This window comes from Hyperolius riggenbachi, chromosome 2 (genome assembly GCF_040937935.1).
Source record: "Hyperolius riggenbachi isolate aHypRig1 chromosome 2, aHypRig1.pri, whole genome shotgun sequence".
Classification (NCBI taxonomy): Eukaryota; Metazoa; Chordata; class Amphibia; order Anura; family Hyperoliidae; genus Hyperolius; species Hyperolius riggenbachi.
In genome coordinates this window covers 345,110,878-345,133,503 of record NC_090647.1, presented here as the reverse complement: position 1 = coordinate 345,133,503, position 22,626 = coordinate 345,110,878, and the positions used below count along the sequence as shown (strand labels likewise).

General features: G+C 42.7%; 1 protein-coding gene across 1 annotated transcript in view; it reads right to left on the bottom strand.

Moving 5' to 3' along the window:
• Positions 1-12,235, bottom strand: part of AMPD2 (adenosine monophosphate deaminase 2) — a 100,546-nt gene extending 88,311 nt beyond the window's left edge. The window contains exon 1 of the mRNA XM_068269522.1: positions 12,125-12,235. Coding sequence (XP_068125623.1) covers positions 12,125-12,200 — 76 coding nt within the window. The 5' untranslated portion in view covers positions 12,201-12,235. The remainder of the gene's footprint in view (positions 1-12,124) is intronic.
• Positions 12,236-22,626: the final 10,391 nt, after the last annotated feature.

Genomic DNA, 22,626 nt, shown 5'->3' with positions numbered 1-22,626 from the left:
TAGGTTTATGTGTTTGAAAAACATTTTAAAGCACACCTGACCAAATTCCTAAGGTAAGCACAGAAGTAGGTTCATGCTGAATCCACATACCTCTACACCCTCCATTCCTCTTCTTGTCTCTTATGGTCCCCATAATCACTTCTTGAAAAATGTGACTTTTGACTAAAGTCAAATTTTCAGAAGGAAAGAGGCAGGCTTGTAGTAGTGTTCCCTCCTATTACCTTCCCATTCCTTTCTCTTTCCTGCCTCATTTACTCCCTGTAGGAGGAGGGAATGGGAGGGTGATAGGAGGGAACATCATCACACGCCAGCCTCTTCCTGTCTGAAAATTTTACTTCAGTCAAAAGTCAATTTTTTGAAAGGGACACTTAAGCCAGGAATAAAAAATCATTTTTACTTGCCTGGGGCTTCTACCAGCCCCTGCAGGCGTCCCGTGCCTTCGTGAAGCCTCCTGTCCCGCCGCCAGCTAGTTTTGTTTTCGCTGACAGGCCCTGACAGGGAATCTGGGGGCTTTCTGTGCCTGTGCAAGCCTGGCCTCGCGTATCCTTCCTGTTCCCGTCCTCAATAGCGTCCTGCAAAGGCGCAAGATGCTATTGCAGACGGGAACGCAAAGAAAAATACGCATGGCCAGTCCTGTTGGGCCTGTCAGCAAAAACAAAACTAGCTGGTGGCGGGGGACCGGAGTATTCGTGAGTGACTACAAGGGCACAGGACGGCTGCAGGGGGCTGGTAGAAGCCCCAGGAAAGTAAAACTGATTTTTTATTCCTGGCTTAAGTGTCCCTTTAAGTAGTGATTACAGGAACTGGGAGGAACAAGAAGAACCAACAATGAACAGAGGTATGTGCATCCAGCATCTATATTCCTTTGTTCTTACCTTAGGAAACCTTGCTCGAGTCTGGTGGCCCTTGTGCTACGGAGTAAGGCATCGGTATGGGTTATACATAGGGGTGGTGGTTAGGTCCAGGAAAGGGAAAAGGTTCCTATAGGGATAACTGATCAATGAGGTAGAACTGGTAAATACTCTGACAAGAGGATTGGTTTAAAGTTGATAGTAGAATATTGGTAATAGCACTTTACTGATATTCTAACTTAGTGGGATCCGGAGCCCAAATGCGATAACAATCTAATCTTTTCCATAATCAAGGTCTAAATTCTTACCCTAGTCCAAGGCCGATGTTGTCAGGAAACTAGTTAATATACATGTATGCTTTTGGGATGTGGTAGGAAACTGGAGTACCAAGAAGAAATCCAATATAACATACAGTCTCCAAGCAGATAGTGGTTTTGCCAGTACTTGAATATGGAACGCTATAACTGCAAGCAAAGAGTGCTATTCATTTAGCTACCATGCTAAGTCTTAACTTCTCTTATATATGTGATTCCACACATACCCAGGTGAAACTATCCATTAGTGGTTTATCTCTTTACATTGTTGAGTATCTATGAAGTTGACAAGGTTACCTACTGTAAGTTTCAAAGAACAAAAGACAGGAAGAAAAGCAAGCATGGTTTTCCTTAAAGCGGATCCGAGATGAAAAACTAACTATAACAAGTAACTTGTCTATATATCTTATCTAAAGTTTAGATAGTTTACACAGCAAATCTAGCTGCAAACAGCTTTAATAAAAATGATTATTTCTTCCTGTGATACAATGACAGCAGCCATGTTGTTTGTAAACATTACACAAAGGCAGGCTTATCTGTATCTTGAGCACTCAGCCTGTGAAAAAAACCTAATCCCCCTCCTCCCCTCTGCCTCTGAAATCAATGGCTAGTAACACCTCCTCCTGCCCAGACTGAGCTCCCATGAGCCCTTGCTACTGCCAAGGCTCTCTGAAAACCTGTGGGCGTGGTTTATTTAGTTTATAGGGAATTAGAGTATTAAAACAAAAAAGTATTTGGCTTGAGGAATGCCCTATAAACAATAGGAAAGGAACACAATTATGCAATGAGTAAAAGTTCACCTCGGATCCACTTTAAGATAATTTACCGTATTTATGTATAATAAAAAAAAAAACAGAGGTGGACTGACTGAAACGCACATAAGATAATCCCAGGGCAAAACAATAATTTGTGATCACTCTGGTCTAAAATCTAAACTGTGTACAGCTGTCCCCGGACATTACAGGCTTTCCCTGTACTGATACACCAGGACAGACTGCTCTTGCCTAACCCATATTGTTAATATTCTTGCAGCAGAGTAACACTTAGCTGCATAGGAGCAGGGGTGGTAATTGCAACTGGGCATGCATTCCTCAAAGGCCCCATGCCCAGGCCTTAGTGTGCACAGCGCTGGATCAGGGGACTCTGGTAGGTTTCTACGTGGCCCACGGTAAGAATGCAGAGTAGGCATTGGAGTCTGCTAGAAAGGTAAGAAAACCATCTGTCCAGGCAGAACATTGATGCACCAATATTGTACTCCATATTTAATTTATTGAAATACTTTTTTTCTGGAAAGCAGTGTTTGATTCTTATTGGTTTTAGAATATGCAAATATATAAAATATGTTTTTATTGTTGTACTAGGCATGTACTTTTCCATCTACATGCACGGTCTTGGTGACTTAATCAACTCATTCGGGTTTCAATACCACCTGTATGCAGACGATACACAACTGTACCTCTCGGACCCAGACCTTAACTCCCTCCTCAAACGTGTTCCTGACTGCTTCTCTGCTATATCCTCCTTCATGTCCTCTCGCTTTAATATGGGTAAAACAGAACTAATAATTTTTCCACCGTCTCTGGCCACCTCTCTGCCTGAAGTAATTATAAATGTTAATAACACTCTCATAAGTTCAGTTCCCAAAGCACGGTGCTTGGGGGTAATAATCGACACTTCTCTCTTTTTTATTCCTCATCCTAACTCCATAACCAGCTCCTGCCATCTCCAACTCAAAAATATATCTCGCGTCCGTCCCTTTCTCACTCAAGACACAACCAAAATGTTAATACATGCTCTTATAATTTCTCGTCTGGACTACTGCAACATACTACTTTGTGGACTACCTTCTAACAAACTGGTCCCGCTCCAGTTGGTACTGAACTCAGCTGCTCGTCTCATTCATCTTTCTTCTCGATCTTCCTCTGTTGACCCTCTCTGTCAAGCTCTTCACTGGCTGCCAATTAACCAGAGGATCCAGTTCAAACTCCTAACCTTAATCTACAAAGCTCTCCACGATCTCTCTCCTCGGTACAAATCCTCACTGATTTCCAGATACAAACCCAATCGCAATCTCAGATCTGCACACGATCTTCTGCTGTCCTCCTCTAGAATCACCTTCTCACATTCACGCTTACAAGATTTTGCACGTGCTTCACCCCTTCTCTGGAATCCCCTCCCACAACACATCCGTCACTTGCCAACCTTTGTTACTTTTAAACACTCTCTAAAAACTCATTTGTTCCGACAAGCATATGCGCTACCTTAAGCCACTTCCCTTTGTCCTAAGACCAAATTACACTCCTACTAGGTATCTGAAAACACACTGCCTTTATATATTTTATCGTATACTACCCCTCCTCTTGTTTCCCCCCCATTCCCTTTAGATTGTAAGCTCGCAAGGGCAGGGCTCTCTCTCCCCCTTTTGTGTCTTGGAAATCATTATACATTTTATTCATCATGTTACTTTTATCACTGTCATTACCACGTCTGTATTTTTTATCCTGTATGCTGTATAATTTTTTGTATTTTGTCACTAATTATGTATCTTGTATATTAGTGTACACCATTGCCTGTATTATGTACCCCATGTTTGTTTCCTACTTTGTACAGCGCCACGGAATATGTTGGCGCTTTATAAATCAATAATAATAATAAGGCTGTTTCAAGAACAGACGCTAGAATGTGCATACCCGCGAGTGGCCCCCTCTGCTCGCAAGCGTTGCCTCGTACGCCAGTGCATGTGTGCATCCACGTCTGTGAATGCACTAACTAGGGGCTAATATAACACCTGAAATAGGTAAGATGTGTCTCGAATTTGATGCCTCTGAGGAAATTATTTCTGGTAATGAGGGCCTATCCATGCTTTGTTCTGATTGTACTTGAGTGTATAATGTTATTTACTGTACATAATGGATAAGAGACTGAAATTATGTAAATTACGCTTTCATCTTCATAAGGGCTATTCCCAACACACAGGAAAGCAGTAGCATAGCTACTATATACCTTTGGGCTACAGTAATGCTCCTGCTGTGCCTGAAGTCACTGATCATGATAATAATAATTCTAACACTTGTATAGCGCTTTTCTCGTCTGTAGTGGTTGCAGCATCAAAGCTACAACCACTAAGGGCGTGCTCAATAGGCCACCCTGCAGTGTTACAGAGTCTTGCCCAAGGACTCTTTTCTAAATATATACTAGTTTTGTGAATAGGAAGAGCCAAGAGTCAAACCCTGGTCTCCTATTTCAGAGGCGGAGACCCGCACTATCCAGCCACTGCTATCATCACAAGGTTACCACAATGGGAGCTCAGTCAGATAAAATTCTTGCACCATGTATAAACATCAGCGAAAAGACATTGAGTTTTTTCACAACTCCAATTTTCAAATCTCTGATTGTAAATGCAAAGCTGTCACAGGGTATGTATCAGCTTCTGAGTAAGGCAAGTATTACTGGACAATTTGTGATAAGAATATTTTGGGAATATGACTATATTATACAGGTCTAGGTTTTCACTTCAGACTGCATTACCTGCTTCTTAGCCATTTTTACTTTGAAATACTTTCACGGACAGTTATAGTGACAACTATGAGGTGATTTTAATTAAATTCACACATACAGTACAAGCTGTGGTGATGGAACAAAAAATAGGAGCTATGTGTTGGAGTCTTGTAAAGGTAATGCATCTGCAGTACTCCTTCTAAGGGGACTAAAGGAAAACCTGATGCGAGGAAAGTCGCTTCAGGTTTGATACTTACCTATGGAAACGGAAGGATCTGGATCCCATAGAGCCTTCCCATCCTCTCTCCATCCTGTCGTTCCACCTCTGTCTCCCATTCAAAATTAGGGCCCAGCTGTGTCTTCGGCCCTCCTCGGGCAGGCTTCGTAAGTACTTAGGTCTCTGAGTACTTCCAAAGACGAGTGGCTCCGTACTATGCACCTGTGAGTCTGCACAAGCAGTTGCGTAGCCTGCCCAAGGAGGGCGACATAATTAAACTTTACTGGGGGGACCGCAATGGTACCGGGAAGGCACTATAGGATCCAGAGCATTTCCTCTCTGTAGGTAAGTATCTACAGTAACTCTTCTTTATTAAAAAAAAATTCAGGTTCATTTAACAAAAAAGTGTCCCTATTGTAAGAGGTATCTGGGTGCTGTTACAATTAAGACTTTCCTTAGCCAAAATGATCACTGCTAATAGGGAGATTAAATTGTATACATGTGTCTCCTCACATCAATGGCCTCCTTTTCAGCAATCTCTCACCCAGATCTCCTCACCCAATGTATTTTACTTCCTGCAGAAACTTCAAAGGAAGTTCAGCATTTGGTTATCTAAGGCACAAGGCCCACTACGAGCGGTTTGACGATTTTAAATGTGATTCCCGGGGTGATCACAATTTCACCCTCCAGTCATTGAATTTGGTCACTCTGGGATCACTCCAAAAATACTGACAGACTATGGGGGCTGGAAGAAGTACATTTTTTATTGTTGAAAAAGCAGATTATTAAAAACGCAAACGCATGAAAAACACAAATACAAAACACAACCACATACACATTTTTTTGCATAGACAAGTGAGCTGCCAGTCTAATAAAAGTTAAAGCACACTTTAACTTTGCTTAAAGGGATACTGTAGGGGGGTCGGGGGAAAATGAGCTGAACTTATCCGGGGCTTCTAATGGTCCCCCGCAGACATCCTGTGTTGGCGCTGCCTCTCACCGATGCTCCGGCCCCGCCTCCAGTTCACTTCTGGAATTTCTGACTTTAAAGTCAGAAAACCACTGCGCCTGCACGCCCGTGTCCTCGCTCCCGCTGATGTCACCAGGAATGTACTGCGCAGACACAGACCATACTGGGTCTGCGCTGTGTGCTCTTGATGACATCAGCGGGATAGAGGACACGGCAACACAGGCGCAGTGGTTTTCTGACTTTAAAGTCAGAAATTCCAGAAGTGAACTGGAGGCGGGGCCGGAGCATCGGTGAGTGGCTGCGCCAACACAGGATGTCTGCGGGGGACCGTTAGAAGCCCCGGGTAAGTTCAACTCATTTTCCCCTGACTCCCCTACAGTATCCCTTTAAAGCTGTTGACTTTTACTTACTTGACTTACGTCAAGCTTTTTCCAAACAGTGCCTAAGATATTTATTTAAATGTACTTAAATAAGAAAACTGTGATATTTATTTGTTGTTTCAACGTGTAAGATCAGATTTTTAAATAAATTACATAAATAGGCAGTTTTGGTAGTACTTATAATGCATACAGTTTTACCAGATGGACTGGGGGTGTAATGCAATAACGTTGGCACTGTCACTAAAAGAAGACATGTGTGAAGACAAGATGTGGAAAGATCTACTAATCAAAGAAGCTGAAATGGAAATGAGATTGTTACATTATAGACAAAGCAGCAGAAAAAAAAACTTGTGGAATCTGAATAGGTCAATGCATGTTCCATTTATTAGTACATAGATTACTAACTGTCCCTCAGGGCGCTCACAATCCAATCCCTAGCATAGTAATATTTTGTGATCACATTATATTTGTCAGATGTAGGAGGAGACCTTAGCAGAGAGCGTACAAGCTCCATGTAGATAAAGCATTGTCCAAGATTCAAACCTGGAACGCTTAACACTGTAAGCTGAGAGTACTAACCACTACTCCACTGTGCCATGCATGTGAGGTCTGTCCCACTGAGGTCTGTAATCAACATAACTCCTGTTGTGTAGAGTCTGAGCTTGACTCTGGGCTAGAAATGCCTCTGGGCTAGAAATTAAAAGTGCTGGTAAAAGATGGAGAAATAATCTCCAGCAATACCATAATTGATGTTTGTCCAATGTCAGAAAACTCCACAGCTTCTATCCAACCAGTAAACTCTGTCAAATATTGCTAAGGAAATCTGCTACCTGTAAAAGGCATTCTGTCATCATAAAGTAACCTGTCATTTTTAGAGAAGCTGATGATGAGTCACAGCATAATTATACCAATGTTCTAGCAACCAATGATCCACTTAATAGTGTGGTCAGCATAAGCATTGGCTTTGGGACACGTAACACATTTTACCTGCCTGCCCTGATGTCAGGCAAAGTAGAGCTGATGTGTGTCCACATAAATTGTGTGCGGTGTAGAACTTTTAAGATGTCCTTCACAAAATGCTTTAACAGAACCCTCACTACAAATAATACTGATAGTTTGTGTGGCTAGAAGAACTTAAAGTGTACCTGAGCCGAAGCTTAGGTACAAAAACAGATATTTAACTAAAGAGAGGGAAGCCTCTGGTTTTTAATGAGGCTTCCCTTCCTGTGCTCCAGACCCCCGCCGCTCGCTGGGAACCCCTTTAACATCGGGACCGATTTTACTTTTCCATACGGTAACAGCTATTATTAATTGACATTTTCCAAAATGTTTGATAAAATCATTTGTTTTTTTGCTGTACCAAATGCAGTAATGTTGTGTGAAGTTAGGCAATTGATGATGGCTATTTTGCCTTGCACTTTTAAAATCTTTTCAAACTATACCTTTTTCAAATATGATGAGAGCTATAAAAGTTTGAGGGAAAAAATAAGAGTTTATCTGGGTTATGAAAAGCCTGAAATAAATTGCAGTATTTTCCATGAATAATGAAGTCTTTCAGTTCTTAAAGAGGAACTTCAGTCTAAACAAACATACTGTCATTAAGTTACATTAGTTATGTTAATTAAAATAGATAGGTGATATAATCTCTTACCCACCCAGTTTTAAAAGAACAGGCAAATATTTGTGATTTCATGGGGGCTGCCATCTTTTGTTTGAAAGGAGGTGACAGGGAGCATGAGACACAGTTCCAACTCACCTGTGTCCTGATCACCCCCTCCCAGCTACGCGTGCTAGGTAATGAGAACAACAACATCAGAAATCCCATCATGCTTTGCACAGAATCAGGGGAAAAATGCATGGGCAGATTTCTTTGATGGGGCGGGGCTTAGCTTCTGTGCAGCCAAAAATGAGGCTTGGGTAAGAAAAACAAAGTTCTGATGCTGTGAAACTGTTACTGAAAAACCAAGCCTTTTCAGTGTTGCTGAGTAAAATTTTAGTCTGGAGTTTCATTTTAAGTCCTGCAAACATTTCATAAAACCTCAATAGAGTAAAAGGTCTTATTTACAAAGTATCACAAAGCATTGGCTTTACAGTTTTAGTAATGGTTTATGATTTCGGAAATCTTAATCATCTAGTGTTACTTAGGCTTTCTTTTAAACTAATTCTGTAAACAGAAAACAATAAAAATATTAGCATAAGAGCATGCATAACCTGCTTTTATTGATGGTAAATTTCATTGGAAGTGTATTATGCTGCTCTTATTGTGTTTGTGAAGAAGATGGACAGGCTGTCAGCTTGAAGTGATAAATCATGCTGCTGCCATCTATCTGCTTACTGAGCAGGCCTGAGATCAGGGCTGTCCAACTTGTTATGTAAATATCACTGTATGGAGTTAGAAAGGTTGGCATTAGTGGATCCTTACAGATTGGATGTTTGATTCAATATAGAATCAAAGCAAATGAAAATGTTTTATACACGAAGGCCCTGTCATTTGATTTTTGATTGGAATATTGATTGAATCTCAGTTAGGAAAGGCTGCTCTGTTATTGATCAAGTCTGGGTTGGAGCATGGGGAGTTATGGGGTGAGTGAGCAGTGGGTGATTGATAACCTCATAGCTCGGAACTGCATTAAGCAGCACAAAGCTTGCAGTGGCAGCGATCTGCTGAAATGTGATTGATATCAAGGGCTGCCAAGGCAGTAATCCAACCAAATGAATAATATCAGGAAGATATGGAATCATTAAGTACAAATTAGGCTAGAGGTATCAGAGATAGCAGTAAGGAAAAAGTTTATGTCACCCTGGTGCTTAAGTTATATGTATGGCTATAAGCTGGCGCAAGTGTGGCTTTTCGTAGGCCTGGAAATTTAGCTTAACGCTACAGCTGTTTTTACTTTGTAAAAATTGATGTTCCAGCTCTCTTGAAAATAGTTTTGGGGAAGTAACATTAATTGTTACTGCAGTGACAGTGTACACATTTTCATGGTTTCTGACTTCCTGTACTATCAGATTCTGCACTGATAGCCACCAGAATCTGCGTAGTACCTGGATTTGTGGCCTGCAAGTAAATCATTGTGTCTGCCTACATGCCTGATCCATTTTTGGAAAAGCTCATTGCTTTGTTCACCTTCGTTTTTATCTCTGTGCCTGCATGTGTGCTTTCCATTTCAATATCTCTCACTTGGATGCACCCACAGTAATTACAGTGCCAGGAGCTTCATACTGCCCAGGTGTGACAGCGACCTGGAAGGCCTCCTCCGGTCACTATATACATCCCAGCAGCAGCATATTTGTCACCGCTCCTTCCTCCTCTGCTGTTGGCAAAGGTTAGCTCTTGCTATGCTGACCCAAACTGCCATATCCAGGCAATGTTTACATGCAGCTACTTTCCCCTAAAAAGCTTAATATCAACAGTTAACATGCCATATTTCGCCTTCTGTGAATACACATATAATCATGCACAGATCCTCATCCCTTCTCCCCTTCTTTATCATTGCTGTTTCTCTTCTACCATCAGTACATAAATCAGTCTTCTGTTCTTTCCCTCTACACTGAGATAGCAGAAACGCCCAGCCCCTGTTGCTCACCTGCTCCACTTGGTGCCTGGAGACTGGCTCTCTTTTTGAAAGGAGATTTGCTTCCAGACATGTTGCTTGTTTGTCAGGCACCTGTTTACCAGGGTGAATTCTCTTGATGGTTTCTAGGAGTAAGAGTTTCCTTTCTGTTCCAAAATATATCTCAACTATTTGCTTGGGTGATTTTCTGTGCGTGGAGGTGTAACAGCTGCAGAGATAATGCTGAAAGCTGGAGTATCAGTGTGTATGTGTGTCCTTGCTTGCTTGCAGAGTGCCAGCAGCAGCAACAGGGAGAGATGGCAGCATTGTGTATATAAATGTGTGTGCTTCAGAACAGTTACAGTTTTCATAACAGGCTCCTCCTTCTCTGCATGCAACAGCATGAGGGGCTGCTGGAAGAGATAGAATATGAGTGGGATTCACACTGTGCTACAGCTCAGTTTTCAGGCAGATTGTGTACCCTCTGTGTTCTGGAGCTCTAACACATTGTACAATATATAGTGCGTACTTGGAGTCACTGTATTATTACAGGCAAATTAGACTTTTTGCAGTGTTACAGAATATAGCTATTACAAAACACATGAACACATTGAAAACAGTATTTTGTGTATAAACACAAATATGATACAAATTTGAAAGCCAAATCTCAGGCGACAGATCACGTTTTGATGATTTATGTTGCATGTGATGTGATTTATGCTGCATGTGTTCTTAAAATGATATAAAAATGAGAATCTCTTGAAGTCATAGACGAGACTAGTCTTCAAGAAGTCTTGCTGACCATGCTGAACATTTTATTATCTCTGCCTACTCAGCCCTAATGATAAAGTAGAGTGAATTAGAGTTCAAAAGTCAGATGTGTAATTATTAGCATTAGCAATTTGGCTGGGGCCAAACAAATTAGAAACGTCAGCAACAGAAAGTAGGCTAGAAAATGCGTTTACATAAACAGCCTTCAGGGCCAGGGGCATTGCTAGGATCCTGGAAGATCTGGAGTAACAGGAAGGAGCCAATAAGTAGCAGACACTGCGCCAAAAAGTGCGCATGGCCATGATGGGTCATGGGTGGAGCCAAATGTACATGCAGTGGCTTAGCTACAGAAACATGGGCCCCAGCGCAACTTTTACACTGGGCCCACCACCACCACCACAGTGTGATAGGTTAATGATTACCACTATTTACAGTATATATAGAGAGATTATCATTACCACTACAGCAACAATAAAGAGCTAACAGAGCAGCTGGAGCAGGGCTTCACATGAGCCCTTCAGGCTCAGGGGCCCCGGTGCAGTCACAACCTCTGCATCACCTATTGCTGTATTGTGTACATGTGTACCTATTGCTGTACTGTGTGCATAAACCTAGCAGTGGTGTAATTTAAATGCATTGGGCCTGCCTAGCAACTGTTTTGCTCTGCGACTACTATGATTGGCTCACAGCAATCACAGGGTCAGGAGCCAAAGAAATTGAAATTGGCTACTGACTGACATACGGAAGCTCTGTTATTACTGACAGCAGAGCGAGCTGGCTGTATCGACAGAACAGCAGTGCGAAAGGTGAGAGTGGAGAGACCGTGTGGCATGGATGATTGAATTCTGTGTTCTGGTAGTAGGGATAGCAGCACCCAAACAGGGTGTCGATTTCAATCATCAGGGTCCGATAGTGGTTAAAAAACATAATTAGATGGAGTGTCAATTTCAATCCACATAATCCTTGGTGCATAATGGCACAAACACATGGCAACTCTTACTCTCCATTGTAGAACTGACCACAAGATGCCTATTCCACCCCCTGGGTCGAATGATCATAAAGGGATCCAGCACTGGATCGGTGAGCTTGAGAAGGATATGGAAATCCTCTGGACTATCCAAAGGCTTCCCACTAATGAGGCTAGTATCTAACTTTTATACTTTTTCCCACGTCAGGATTGCTTTACGTTAATTAGTTTAGTGGAATTATAAGACTCCAATGAAATGAGGTTCTTAGAAAATGATTGTGATGGTTAACACTTATTAGTGACTCTGGAAGCTTATTACTCTGAGGCGTTTCATTGTAAAGCACTGAGAACCATTGAAAGGCTTCAGTCATAGGCGACAGGAGGAGAGACGGTACACAAACCAATTCAGCTGAGGATCACATATTTAGGATATAATGAAATCAATTTCTGATACAAATAACTCACTGGATCTTTACAAATAATAATATATTATTTCTGTGACTAGAGTTACACTTTTACTACTCTGCATATGTAATATAAAATAGAACCATTTGTTATAGTAATCCTTCATGGTTTCACCCATTGAAGCTTTATCTACTTGCCTCTGTGTGGTGTTTCCTTATAGCATGGTGATTTCCGCATAACAGCATCATACAAGAATCCAGGTGAAGAAGCCATTGTTCAGGTGGTACATATGCCTGTGCACTGAGAGCTACCTGTCAGATATAGCCAACTGTACCTGTGCATTCCCTGCTTCTACCCACAGACACACCTGGGCAAAGAGCAAATCTGTTAATAATCTTCTAATAGAAAGTGTTTATGTAGCAGCAGTTACAACAGACACAATCAGAGGACAAAAAAAAAAAGCACACCCCAACAAATGGACTGGGAAAGATGAAAAAAAGGAAACGTATGTGCTTTCTTACAGTAGAAAAGAACATGAGGTGCTCAGATTGTACATGCCAAGGCCTTGTAGCATTCCAAAGGCAAAAAGAAACATTCAGAGCGTTTTACTACCACACAGAAATCTTTCCATTGCAGAGTTATGAGGCTAGAAATGTGCACGAAGAATTGTAGATGCTGTTGTTGTTATATCTTCTTTTTCTAAAAGCATGTTATTGTTTTTTTCTATGTTTCATGTTGATCATTTTGACCTTAGTATTTCTAAGCTGCTTGGAACAAGTATGTTGTGTGGTACCTCTGATTACCTAATACTTGATACATAGTACTGGGTCCCATCTGGCTACCAGATACAGAGGGAACCTCTGGCTACCTATACTGACAGGCACATCTGGCTACATAATACTGGGGGTCACCTTTGTACCTAATACTGGGGGCACCTCTTGCTACCTAATTCTATTTGGGGGCACCTCTCACTACCTTATACTGTTTGGGGGAGGAGCACCTTTGACTACCTAATACTATTTGGGGAACATTTTAGACTACCTACTGCTATTTGGGGGAACATCTGCCTTACTCATCACAAGGCTATCTAATACTGTTAATAATGGGACAAATCTGGCTACCTAATACTAATATCTAAGGGCACAGCTGACTACCTAATACTACTATCAGGGGGAGGTGATGAGCGAGCACAACACCTATCTAATACTACTATCTGGGCAGGAAAGATGAGGGGACATTAAGGCTTGCTAATACTACCATCTGGTGGGGAAGGGCGAGTGATGAGGGGCCAAAAAACTACTTAATACTATTTAGGGAAGGTAATGAGGGGGTACAAAGCTTACCAAACACTGATATTTTTTGGGGGAGGGCCAACCAAAATATTGCTATGGGCCCCAGTGATTTCTATCTGTGCCTCTTTGGTCTTATTTCTCAGACTTGAGGGCTATTAACAGTACCACAAACCCTTGCCCCTTATTACTGGGAGTAATTATGAGAAAACATTTAACTACCATCTAGTGGTCCCCAGTATTCAGCTTCTGTAATCTAGTCATCCTGTTGCACATGAGAGCTGTGAGGAAACGCAGAAAAGCCGCCGTGTGTACTCAGAATGGGGCGGCTGATTCCGCGTCCAAAGCGGCGGTTTGCATGCATAGGCCTACATCCAGTAAGATGGTCGAACGCGGAGGAACCGCCGCATGCCGTGATAGCGGTGCGGTGGATTCCGCGTCCAGCACGGCAGGTGATTTGCAACACATGTCTGGTGTGGCTGGGACTGATAGTCCACACAGGTTCAGAAAGCGCGAACTTTTATGACAGCCAGAAGGGAGTCAGCTGACCAAGCCGGTCAGCTGACGATTCAACCAGTTCCCATTGGTCCAGCACTTAGGGGAGGCAATGGAGAGCGCTTTGCTATATATACTGGGTGCTGGTCATTCTCTGGTTGTCTGCCGTTGCGATCACTATGTGGAAGCACTCAGACCTTTTGTCAGATTCTGTGTTATATCTCTGTTATACTTCAGACTAGTTCCAGGGTGTTGATGATCATGGACCTCACACCCAGATTAGGGACTTGTGTTATATCTCTGTTATACTTCAGACTAGTTCCAGGGTGTTGATGATCACGGACCTCACACCCAGATTAGGGACTTGTGTTATATCTCTGTTATACTTCAGACTAGTTCCAGGGTGTTGATGATCCAGGAGCTCACACCCAGATTAGGGACTTGTGTTACCAACCTGTTATACGTCAGACTAGTTCCAGGGTGTTGATGATCACGGACCTCACACCCAGATTAGGGACTTGTATGATCATTCTGTTATTCTTCAGACTAGTTCCAGGGTGTTGATGATCATGGAGCTCACACCGAGACTAGGCATTGTATATTATCTGTTATGACCTTCTGCTTTCCTGACCATTCCTCTGCTTTCTGATTCGGTACCATGCATATCTGATATCACGTTGCCAAACCCTGCCTGTCTTGGATACCGAATCAGCCTTCTGTCTTTGTACCTTATTTGTCTGTCTGTTGCCGACTTGGCTAGTCCGACCTCGAGAACTATCTCCTCTGTTTAGAGATAGTTCACAGATCTGTCAGTGACACCCCACCCTTGGTGTCACTCACACTCTGGTCCTTCCTTCACTAAGCCTGACTCCCCCCCTTTGGGAGCCTCAGGCCGAGGAAGGAGCCTGTCCTTCAGACAGAGGCGTAGCTAGGGCTTCCAGCACCCTGGGACAAAGACTATTAATGCGCCCTGTAAGGAGGTCAAAAAAGGGGCGTGGGCATGGTAATGGGTGGGGCCAAATATACATGACCTTAGCAGTGGTGTAAAAGGTCTGGCAGGGAAGTTTGAGCTCTGCCATAGTGTTTCCCCCCAAAATACATGTAATCTGACAGCATTTCACCAAAAATACATGTAATTTGGCAGAGGTTCCTCCAAAATACAGATAATATGGCAGTCGTTCCCCCAAAATAGACGCTATCTGGCAGCAGCGGTTCCCCCAACATACATATAATCTGACAGCTGTTCCCCAAAATACACTTAATCTGGCAGCAGCGGTTTCCCAAAAATACAGTTAATCTGGCAGCAGTTTCTCCAAAATAGGTGCCCCCAGTATAGGTAACCAGGTCTATAGGTGTCCCCAGTGGTAGTAACCAGGTAAATAAATAAAAAAAAAACACGGGTCACAGCTGGGCGCCCCTAGGGACCCAGCGCCCGGGGGCACATGTCCTACCCCGCCCACCCCAAGCTACGCCCCTGCCTTCAGACCTTGTATCCCCTTTACGGGGACCCTCCTCAAAGTATTACTGTTGCACCAAACACTCATATTACTCAGGTCAGGTGTCCAGAGGTTAGAGATATATCTGATTATCGGTGATACTGCAGATCATCAATAATCGGGTATATATCTGTATTCTCGATGATACTGCAAATCACCGGTAATCAGATCCTCTCTGTGTTACACCGATCGTTACAAGAGCTTTGTGGTACTAAATAGAGCTCTGCAAAGTTTATTACAAAACTGTGTGTCACAAAAAAGGTAGATAACATTTCTATTAAAATATCTCTAACATATCAGTAAGTTCTATTAAAATATCTCTAATCACACATTTTAGGGTGTCCTATAAAATTTGAGGTTTGATATCTTCCACGTTGTGAAATTCAATAAATTCTCTTATTTTATTTGAAATTTTTCTCCTTGCTACTTTGTCTTCTAGCAGATTAATATCCAACCTCCATCTTTTTTCTTTAGGGGCAATGCCATTCATCTTTATTGTTAGCATTACTGGGGAGTGATTTGAATAAATAAATTGACCAATACCAACCTCTTTCACTGTAAACATGTGATCGTGTGATAAAAATTGATCCTTGAATAGGAATTATGGACTTTAGAGTAATATGTGAAATCTTTTTCTCCTATATGTTTTGTTCTCCAGATATCTAAATCTGATATAGGCGGTCAATGAGGGTATTCAGCTGGGACAGCTCCTGCCTTGATAAATGGCTAGACATTTTGAAGAGTCATTTATTGGCTCTAGAGTTAGGTTGACATCACCCCGATAAAAGTTTTACCTTTGGCTTTTCTCATTACTTTTTCTAAAACGTTTGAGATAAATTGCCTGTTTTGTATTCGTTGCATATGTATTGGCTATTGTTATCCATTCCCGTTTTAGCCTCCCAAGTCCTATCAGTTCTCTAGCATTTATTAGAGTTGCAGATCCAGTTTTGGTATCTTTATCAAAGCCTTTGGGAAGGTTACCCATTTGAAAGTGGGTTTCCTGTACCAGAGCAATATCAATTGTGTTTCTCAATAGATCTTTAATAATTCTACCTTGTTTTTTACCTGCTTTATGATCCATTAACATGATTTTTAAAACTTCCATTTTATTGATTTTGACTCAATAAAAAACGGTATTACCAACAAATCACTGCAATAAGTTATGACCTTAAAGTGAACATCCGGACTAAAAATCGACTCAGCAGCACTGAAAAGTCTTTGTGTTTCTTTAACAGTTTCACAGCATCAGAACTTTGTTTCTCTTATACAAACCTCATTTTTAGCTGCACAGAAGAAAACTGCCCGGGCTTTTTTCCCCTGATGCTGTGCAAAGCATGATGGGATTTCTGATTTTGTTGTTCTCTTTCTGCTGTTTTGGTGCAATTTTTTTTTTTGACATTTTGAATTTGACATTTGAAGCCTAGTGTGTGCAGCTGGGAGGGGTAATCAGAACACAGGATAGTTGGAACTGTGTCTCCTGCTCCTTGTCACCTCCTTTCAACCAAAAAGATGGCTGCCCCCATGACAAAGATGGCAGCCCCCATGAATCACAAACATTTGCCTGTTCTTATAAAACAGGGTGGGTAAGAGATTATATTACCTATCTATTCTAATTAACATAACTAATGTAACTTGATGACAGTATGTTTGTTTAGGCCGAAGTTCCCCTTTAAAGCGGAATATAACCCTGCATTTCAACTTTGCTCTAAAACATTATTTACAGTATATTATATGCAACCAGCATTTTTTTTTTACTAGACCAGCATTGGAAGGGTTACACAGGGCTTTAAAGTCCCTAGAGATTTCTGCAACCGAATCCGAACTTGAGTTAGATACTTTTTGTTTACAAATATGTGTTTATTATGACTCATCTCTCTCACTGAGAAGGAGCTTGGAGGACAGCCAAAGAGATGTATCTATTGATAAACAGTTACACACTAACTAAATAGAATGTAACCATCTGAATGTCTGCACGGAACTTAAAACCTCTGTGTTTAACCCTTCCAATGCTGGTCTAGTAAAAAAAAAATGCTTTTTGCATATAATATGCTGTAAATAATGTTTTAGAGCAAAGTTGAAATGCAGGGTTATATTCCGCTTTAAGTGAAGTTTGACAAGACTTTGTATCCACCTAGAGAAAGGTATACTAACTGGGTTACGGAGCTTTACAGGAAAGCTTCATTATAAAATTCCCTCTCTGGAGATCAGGCAGAAAGACCCAGAATTCCAGAAATAGACACAGACGCATTACTTTATTTGGAAACTGGAGTTTAACCTTGAAGAGCGGCAGAGAGGCTGACAAATGCTGTCTGCTACAATACAGTGATGGCTAACTCCTTTCTGTGATTACCCTAAAGAATGTTGAAGCGTAACTCTAGAAACAGAAATAACACAGTACTGCTTTCACTGTGACTTGGATTAGTAGTAGAAATTGTTTTATTAACTACTGCGATTGTAGCTTGCAGATCACTGTACCTGTGGTTTCTGATCCGGTTTCTTATTTGAATTGAAAAGGTTAGAAGTGTTAAATATAAAATGAAGTGGAAAAAGAATGCTATAAGGCCTTAAAACAATATTATGCAATTATAAGGAGGTGCAATAAAAGTTGTAAAAAAGAAATTAGGCTGATAAAGATTGAAGCTGAAAATCAAATTGCTAGGAATATCAAATCTGATCTAAATACATTTTACAAGTTTATCAACTGTATTGTACTGTACTGGACTCCTAAAGGATGAGGGAGGGAACTCCATGGTGGATGATCAAAGTAGGGTGGAGCTATTGAATGCTTGCTTTGCATCTGTCTTCACAAGGGAAATGTTGTTGCAGATTAAAGATGCGGAAGAGTCCCAATCTTCCAATTTTAATATGAAATACTTAATGCAGGAAGGAGAGAAGGCAAGACTAAATAAAATCAAAACTGATGAGGCACCTGGCCTGGCATACAATTCTTGGGTGCTAAGGGAATTAAGTTTAGTTAATACCTTTATATTATCGTTGGTGACTCTCCTTCAAGTTCCAATAGATTGGTGTACAGCCCACATAGCTGATAAGCTAGAGATTGCTCAATTTTAAGGGTAGCAGATGTGAAGAATTTGAATGAAATATGCAAAAGAAATTCAAAACACAGCAACAGTCAACCACACCGAAATCAGAGGAATTAAATCTGTCTTTAAAATATCAAAATATTGCACTGTCATGTGGTTGTAATGCTCTTACCTGCTAATGGTTCCCGCGAGGGCTCAGGCAGCACTGGGCTGCTGCAGGAAGCTTCCTCTTCCAATTTCTGCAGCGGCATCCCCAGCACCCCTGCGGCTGTGACTAAGCATGTACGTTCCTCCAGCCTCCCCAGGGCGTCGTGCCCATCCCAGAGCAGTTCTTATAGGTTGAGGAGGCGGGTCTAGTGGGTGTCAGCTGACACACTGGTCAGCTGACACTTTTCTGCTGGAACCTTTGCTGGTTGGCCAGTTCCTTTTCTAGGCTGGTCTGTGATCTTTCACACCTGTATATAAGCTCTGTTAATTCAGTTGCTCACAGCCCATGATAGCAATCAGTACGCTGGTTTTGCGGGGCACTTTATCACTTTGTGATAATCATATTGTATTTCAATGCGACTTTCATTATTGTATTTCAATGCGACTGCCAGACTGACTTAGATACGACCTTAGCTTTACTGACCACTCTCTCACCAAGTTCTTTGTACTGCAGCCATCTGATCTAACGTGTATGACCTTAGCCTGTTACCGACTCTGAATTTGCCTAGTCCTCTGTACTGCAGCCATCTGATCTAACGTGTATGACCTTTGCCTGTTACCAACTCCGATTCTGCCTAGTCCTCTGTACTGCAGCCATCTGATCTAATGTGTATGACCTTAGCCTGTTACCGACTCCGATTCTGCCTAGTCCTCTGTACTGCAGCCATCTAATCTAACGTGCATGACCTTAGCTTGTTACCGACTCCGATTCTGCCTAGCCCTTTGTACTGCAGCCATCTGATCTAACGTGTATGACCCTAGCCTGTTACTGACTCCGATTCTGCCTAGCTCACTGTACTGCAGTAAGCTGATTTTGTGTATTGGTTCACATAGCACCTAGCGTGATAGTGGGAAGCTTTTCCTGTCCTCCTTGCCACTAATGATCCAGTAGAAAGGATGAAGCCGGCACCATCTATTAAATTCTTCTGCTCTTTTATTGTATTATAGCATTCCAGTGGATAACGCAATGTTTCAAGGCTGCACGCCTCTTTATCAAGCTTTACTGGAAGTTACAACCACATAACGTTCACATTGATATTTATACTACACATGGTTAACAGCAGCCAATCAATTCAAATCAATCATAATGATCCTAAACTGTCGGACCTGATGGGGAACTTACATGCCGCTGTTCTGATAGGAATTACCACGCTAAACCTTCCCATCCACCCAGCCCCTCCTAGCCGGATAACCCACGACCTCCTGGGCCCGCCTGTCATCACACCGACTCCATCTCCCCGCCCTACGCAGACCTGATGGAAGTCCTGTGTGACGTCACGCCAGGGGCGGCGCCAAAGCGCGTCTAGGCGTGTCTAGGCGTCCTATCAGAACATCGGCATGTAAGTTCCCCATCAGGTCCGACAGTTTAGGATCATTATGATTGGTGCAAATTGATTTGAATTGATTGGCTGCTGTTAACCATGTGTAGTATAAATATCAATGTGAACGTTATGTGGTTGTAACTTCCAGTAAAGCTTGATAAAGAGGCGTGCAGCCTTGAAACGTTGCGTTATCCACTGGAATGCTATAATACAATAAAAGAGCAGAAGAATTTAACCTCCTTGGCGGTAACCCCGTGCTGGACACGGGGTAAGCCGCCGGAGGGTGCCGCTCAGGCCCTGCTGGGCCGATTTACATAATTTTTTTTTGGCTACACGCAGCTAGCACTTTGCTAGCTGTGTGTGCATAACGATCGCCGCCGCCACCCGCCGATTCGCCGCTATCCGCCGCGCCGCCCCCTCCCCCCACGAGACCCCTGCACTGCCTGGCCAATCAGTGCCAGGCAGCACTGAGGGGTGGATCGGGAAACCCGCTGATGTCAGGACGTCGATGATGTTCGTGACGTCATCGCGATCGTCGCCATGGCGACGGGGAAGCCCATACAGGGAATCCCATTCAGAACGGGATTCCCTGCAGGGTAAAAGCGCCGGCGGCGATCGGAGGGGTGGGAGGGATAGCGAAGGGAGGGGGGAAGCATGTAGCTAGCGCTAGGCTAGCTACATGCTTTAAAAAAAAAATTAAAAAAAGTTCTGCGCTGCCCCCTGGCGGATTTATTGTACCGCCAAGGGGGTTATTAGATGGTGCCAGCTTCATCCTTTCTACTTTGTTGAATGATCCGGAATGCTGCTGGATTACTAGCCAGGCACATCGAATTTGGAAGCTGGGAGTGTTTTGTTACATCACTACCTGCCACTAATGATCCAGCATCCCTGCACGGCTATGCTATTTGGATGGGTACAGCCAGATTTATACTATTTCCCCTTCCCCCCAGGTCAGCTTTCTTGTAGTCCCCTTTTATGTGCTGCCCCCTTGCATGTATAATATTTATGTAAACGAGTCCTTCTTTTTTATGGACAGATCCTTTGGGCAGCAGCTCCCTCCTTCCATGTATTATCCTCCATTTGCAGCCTCTCTTTTCTATTTACAGCCTCCACTTCTATAGGCAGCAAAACATTTCCATGTCCAGCCACCCCCTTGGGCAGCAGCCACCCAAGACCCAGACCTTTGTGGCCATTCCAGGAATGCGGCTCTGTGGGTGGTGGTAGAAAGAGAGGAGAGCGCCCTTAGCCCCTGGGCTCTCCTGAGGTCGTGGGAGCTGTAGTTACACTATTGCCTTCCTGTTCCAACATGACTACAGTAGTAATCTCAATGTAAAGCTAGCACCCACGGAATGGAATTGCGATGTGCTATAACTTGCAGTGTCCCTGCACCAATGGACACACTCCCAAACTTCCTTTCCAATCAAGTCAGCACCATCAGTAAATATAGCTCTTTATTGGTTAAAACAGCAGCATGACAGTCATCCTGTTCAGCGACAGCCTCGCTGTTTCAGTCCTCAGACCTTTATCAAACTGTGTAGAATCGTATCACACTTATACAATACACCACATGTTCTTATATAGTGGTCACTGAGCTCTAGCACCAATCAGGTGCAAGTGCCTTGTAGCCAATCAACTCACAGCGGTGGTCAGGCGGACTGCATAGAAGACTGCAGTATCTAATATGTAAATGGGAAACATCCCATAATATTACCAGCCAGCCCCTAAATGCATATAGACCACCCCCACAAAGCGGACCATATAGAAAACCGCTCATTATATATGTAGATATATGCGCAGTTGCGCAGCACTCACCAGGAGCCGACACTCTGCAAGACGGCAATGCGTCCTCCAACCCAGCCGCTTCCTGTATGAGTCATCATGACGTCTAGCGCCATGTGACTCCATCATGTGATACCTGTGTCACTAGGGGGCGTCCACCAGACGCACTATCACCATGGTGACCATACACAAGCGCAGCCAGCTAGTAAGCCGGCTCTGCGCTAAGTAAATAAACATATAATTATAACGAATGGGCTAGAGAACTCACCACCGGCTCACAGGTCCCACCACCTGTTAGAGTATCAAAAAGAGAGGGGGGAAAAAACATACAGACCACCAATGTTCGTCCCTGGCTCCCAAGGCACTAGAATAAAAGCATAAATACAGTATTAGTTATAGATCCCACTCATTCCAATCTAAAGGCACAGCAAGTTCACCCTTGTATTAAATACATGCTTGTAAATCATATTCTTTATTCAGACCCCCCCTCCCCATAGTGCCAAGTCTCCGAATCCAACTTGCTTCTTTCACTAGTAACGTTTTATTCCTATCCCCCCTTCTAGGGTGTTGGGGTGCATGATCTATAACCTGCACCCTCAGCTGTGTGACAGAGTGGCCATGTTGTTTAAAGTGCAAGGAAACTGCTTGATCCTCATCCCCCTTTCTAATTGCACTTTTGTGCGATGAGATTCTATCTTTTAATGGCTGCGTCGTTTTACCCACGTATCCGAGTCCACATGGACATTTCAAAAGGTATACGACAAACGTCGAGTCGCAATCAAAATAACCCCTCACAAAGAATTTACGTCCACTAGAGGAATGGGTAAAGCAGTTTCCTTTGTTTACTAGACTGCACATGTGACAGTGGAGGCAAGAGAAAGTACCACTTCTAATTCCTCTCTCCCTAGGTTGTTCAAAGGTACTCATAACCTTGTCCCTGATAGTTGGGGGACGTTTGAAGGACATCAGGGGCGGGTATCTAAACTCCTCAATATGAGGAAAGGCATCTTGTAGTAACTTCCAGTGTTTTCTAATAGCTGTACTGATTTGATTACTCCAACTATTGT